The following is a 5,215-nucleotide window of genomic DNA, read 5'->3' on the forward strand; positions in this document are numbered from 1 at the left end:
TTCAGAAAGGCGGGGCATAGAGGAGAAACAATAATGTACAGCATGTGGAAAATAATGTTCTTTTTAGCAGCATCATATGACCCCTTTAAGTTTTAGTAAATTTTGTTATGCACTTTTTTGTTATTTTTGTTGGTTTGTTTTTGTGTATTTCTGTATAGTTTATAGTATCATTTATTTCAGTTGTAGTTTTTTTTTGTTTTTTTCTTCAACCTATTATTTTACTAATTTTAATACTTCACAAAAAACTGTCCAAGAGTGCACATCAATTAGGCCAAAAAAGCTCAATGTGGGTGCTCTACCACACAAAAATAAGAACGAAAACATCAAAGCTTTCAGTAATTTTAGTACTTCAGCTAGTTTCTAAGGTAACATTCTAATTTTTGTAATTTTTAAAATACATATTTTTTTCATCTAATATTTTTTTTCAATTACCAAAACTGTTTTAATAGTTCTAGTTTAAGTTCACAATGCCAGGTTTGTGTAAACTCTTATCTCGTGTTTACAGCGGCAAAATATAACAACACTCAATCGCTACCTTTCATTATTAACGCTTCACACCGAGCTCTTGCTGCATATACCGGCTTGTTGATTATAATGATCTAATGTTGCGTTGTTCCACTCGCTCTCAATGCAGTACATGTTGAAGCCTGTGGGCACGAACTCAAGAGTAACTGCACAGAAACCCAGCGGCGTAATCATTAATTCTGCTGACAAACACACACACACACACACACACACACACCTTAAGCTTTTTAATGAACAATCACCAGGCCAATCATAAAGCAGCAGTTCCTGAAGAGAAACAGAGAGAATCCTCTCGCTGTTTACTCATATAAGCGTCTTGACACAAATCCCTTTATCTTCCATCTGACTAGCCATCACACAATTAATGCTTTCTCACAGAGAGCCACTTCTTTCATCACAATGCACTTCAGTGTTTGTTCTGCACGTGTGACTCAAGACAAATGAGGTGAGATGGTGTCATTTTACACCAAACTGAAATTAACTGGAGTCTTTCTAATAGGTGATTAAATATTAAGATGAAGTCCTGCGGGAATGCGGCGAGCAGCTGAGAGCTCGGCGTCCTTCAGAGCCTGTCTGTCAACATATGTTCATTATTCTACTGCTACTGACTAGGTTTTTCTTCTAAAATTCTTTCTTCTTCCGTTTCTTCTAAAATACAAATAGACAAAGATGAGTCAATAGCTGTCATAAAATAAGGGAGATGAATTTTAATTTGAAACCACATAATATTTGTATTTATTTTATTTGATTAATTCTTTCATTTTATTGTTCCGAAATAAATACTTAAAGGGGTCATATGATGCTGCTAAAAAGAACATTATTTTGTGTATTTGGTGTAATGAAATGTGTTTATGCGGTTTAAAGTTAAAAAAAACACATTATTTTCCACATACTGTACATTATTGTGAGTTCTCAGTCATGTTTAAATTAAATATCAGCTTTGACTCAGATGAAACATCACGTTCTTAAGGAGAAATAAAAATAGACATGAGTCAATAGTTGTCATAAAGTAAGAGTGTAGAGCTGAATGTGGTAGAAATGTTCTTGTTGTAAACTTTGGTGTCTTGGCTAATCTGAACACATTTTGAGATGTTTTCCTTTTTCATCAAGAATTTTAGCAGAAGTCTCCTCCTGCTCTCCGCTTAACTTCATTGTCGTCATTATTTAAATATCAGATGTTTCTTCTGAAGTTTTTGAGGAGAAATAAAAATGGACACAAATGAGTCAATAGTTGTTAAAAAATAGGTGTATACAGATTGAAATCACAATTTTTTTATTGCTTCGATATAAAGTCTAAGCTGAGTTCTCAGTCGGGTTTTATTTAAAAAGAAACTTTTTTTCTCAGATGTTTCTTCAAAATTTTTAGGAGAAATAAAAATAGACAGAAATGTGTCAATATTGAAATAGATTAAGAGTATAGAGGTGTACATTGAGATCTTTGATTTTTAATCAGACTTTGGTGGCAAATCTGAGCACATTTTGGGGCATTATTAAGATCTTTGGTAACACTTTACTTGAAGGGGTGTGCATAAGACTGACATGACACCTTCATAATCATGACATGACACATGTCATGAATATGAAGGAGGTTTTATGCATGTTTATGACAACTGTCATTAAGTGTCATTCGCTCAGTTATGTCATTTTTAATGCAAATATGACATTATTTGACGTCGTTTCAGATGTTTCTTCTAAAATTCTTTAGGAGAAATGAACATAGACACAAATGATTCAGTTGTCATAAAGTAAGTGTATAGACCTAAATGTGCTAGAGATATCTGGGTTCATATTGAGATCTACCTTGTATCTATATCTATTCTAGTATCTTGGCAAATCTGAGCACAAACATTATTGAGATATTTTTTTAAACTTTTGGAGGAAATACGCACGGGATTACTTTTTGTCTGAAGAAACAGCTTAGAAAGTGGAGATTTCATCAAGGCTTCAACTGCTCTCGATTTAACTTCATTCAGATGTTAAAGATTTCTCATGTGACATTGTTTTCCCTCTCCAGCACTGGCTGACAGAGTTGGAGATTTTTGCAATGCTTTTCGCTGCTGCCGTCCACGACTACGAACACACCGGGACCACAAACAACTTCCACATCCAGACCAGGTAACGCATGAGCACCGCTGGCTGAGTCATCCATCAGACTCCTGCACCTCAACCGGCTGAATCAAACTACTATCAAACATGACCTGGGACAAATGAGAAGAATGGGGAGATGGGAATAAAATAATGGTCTGTGGGTTAGTTTGTATACACTACTGTTCAGTTTGGGCTCAGTAAGGATTTTTTTTTAAGGAAGTCTCTTATGCTTCCCAAGGCTGCATTTATTTGATCAAAAGTGCAGCAATATTGTGAAATATTATTACAATTTAAAATAACCGTTTTCTATTTGAACATGTTTTAAATTGTAATTTATTCCTGTGATCAAAGCTGAATTTTCAGCATCATTACTCCAGTCTTCAGTGTCACATGATCCTTCAGAAAACATTCTAATATGCTGATTTGCAGCCAAGAAACATTTCTTATTATTATCAGTGTTGAAAACAGTTGTTGCTTTTTAATATTTTTTTGTGGAAAGCATGATACATATTTTTCATTCTTTGATGAATAGAAAGTACAAGAGCACCATTTATTTGAAACAGAAATCTTTTGTAACATATAAATGTCTTTTCTGCCAATTTTGATCAATTTAATGTCCTTGCTGTATAAAAATATTAATTTCTTAAAAAAAAAAAAATCTTACTGACCCGACTTTTGAATGATAGTACTTTTCCTTTATAATCAAAAGTATTTGATTACACAGTATGAGAGAAACTAAATAATATCATTGAGACTTAAGGTCCTTGCACACTGAGTCCGAAATTTTCGTATGCATTTTTCCGTTTTTTTCGTATTCGTCATCCTTTCCTATCAAAATGCTTGCTACGGATGCGAAAACGCAGAAAATCGAACCTGGTCCGAATTTTTTTATGACGGACGAAAGTTTCGAAGGCAGTGTGTAAACGTGATTGACACAACATGAGGTCGTATTTATTTTTCAACGTGCAAAAATTTCGGGCGAAAAATTCGGACTCAGTGTGCAGAGACCTTTACACTTCTTTGACTTGGTCCAGTATGCAAACACCTAGCAACACACTTAAAACCACTTGCAATGTCTTGTGCAACTCACGTGTTCTCCAGTTTAATATGAGCTTAAAACAGCATACAATAATTACAGTAGAATAAAGCTAAAAGAGTCACACTGCAGGACACTGTATGTCATCTGTAAATGTAAAATATAAATCAGATTCAGTTCTGTTAGACCTGAGTTTACATTGATTCCTGCAGGTCGGACACGGCCATCCTGTACAACGACCGCTCTGTGCTGGAGAGTCATCACGTCAGCGCAGCGTATCGACTGCTGCAGGACGACGACGAGATGAACATCCTGTACAACCTCTCCAAAGATGACTGGAGGTACAGCAGGATTTCACATCCAGCATCTAATCATTTCCATCATTGTCTCACTTCTTTTGTTTCCAGAGAACAGAAAAAATGCTAACTGACAATACATTTTCTCCAATTACAATATTGTGAAATGTCTTCGTAACTGGGTACTTTTATATACCAGTGGTACATTTTTATTTATTTTTTTGTTAAATGAGCATCACTTTATAATGGTCTTGGAAGCTATTTCTTTATTTATTTATGCATTTTTGCATACATATGTGTGATAGATAGATAGATAGATAGATAGATAGATAGGTGTTTAAGATGTAAAAGACTACCATTTCAGTTTAGAAAAATTACTAATATGTGACCCTGGACCACAAAACCAGTCATAAGGGTAAATTTTTTGAATTTGAGCTTTCAATTGATGTATGGTTTGTTAGGATAGGACAATATTTGGCCGAGATACAACTATTTGAAAATCTGGAATCTGAGGGTGCAAAAAAATCTCAATATTGAGAAAATCGCCTTTAAAGCTGTCCAAATGAAGTTCTTAGCAATGCATATTGCTTATCAAAAATTAAGTTTTGAAGTATTTACAGTACGAAATTTACAAAATATCTTCATGGAACATGACCTTTACTTAATTAGGCATTTTACTAAACTTTTTTACTAAACTAGACTTGAAACTTGGAGGAATGGTAGTACTCATACCGCCTACAACGTGACCGAGGCTCACCCCAATCGGCCTGACGGGGGCGCTACAGCAATCAAAGTACGAAATTGCTCACCAAACGCACGCCTCAGATTCGATCGTGAGCCTGGCGAAATTTTCGGGTATTTCGCATTTTTTTTCAAAACCTACTTTTGCGAACTAGTCCTAGGTTTTTCGCCCGATCGTAACCAAACCAGTGCAGAAAGATTCTCTGGAGAGTGATTATCAATAATTATCAAAAAAAAGTTGAACTTTCGACTCTCCGTCGCAAAGGGACGCCAAAACGTTCGGAGATTTATACGTTATCTGAAAGTGGAATAAGTAAGCTTTCAATTGATGTATTGTTTGTTAGGACAATAGGACAATATTTGGCCGAGATACAACTATTTGAATATCTGGAATCTGAGGGTACAAAAAAATCTAAATGTTGAGAAAATCACCTTTAAAGCTGTCCAAATGAAATCCTTAGCCATGCATATTACTAATCAAAAATTAAGTTTTGATATATTTACGGTAGGAAATTACTTAATATCGTAA

General features: G+C 34.8%; 1 protein-coding gene across 1 annotated transcript in view; it reads left to right on the forward strand.

Annotated features, from left to right (window-relative positions):
- Window positions 1-5,215, forward strand: part of LOC107713666 (calcium/calmodulin-dependent 3',5'-cyclic nucleotide phosphodiesterase 1A-like) — a 90,106-nt gene that overhangs the window by 72,124 nt on the left and 12,767 nt on the right. The window contains exons 9-10 of the mRNA XM_016519251.1: window positions 2,540-2,640; window positions 3,862-3,990. Coding sequence (XP_016374737.1) covers window positions 2,540-2,640; window positions 3,862-3,990 — 230 coding nt within the window. The remainder of the gene's footprint in view (window positions 1-2,539; window positions 2,641-3,861; window positions 3,991-5,215) is intronic.

The sequence above is a fragment of the Sinocyclocheilus rhinocerous genome, unplaced genomic scaffold (assembly GCF_001515625.1).
Source record: "Sinocyclocheilus rhinocerous isolate Xijiao unplaced genomic scaffold, SAMN03320098_v1.1 scaffold898, whole genome shotgun sequence".
Classification (NCBI taxonomy): Eukaryota; Metazoa; Chordata; class Actinopteri; order Cypriniformes; family Cyprinidae; genus Sinocyclocheilus; species Sinocyclocheilus rhinocerous.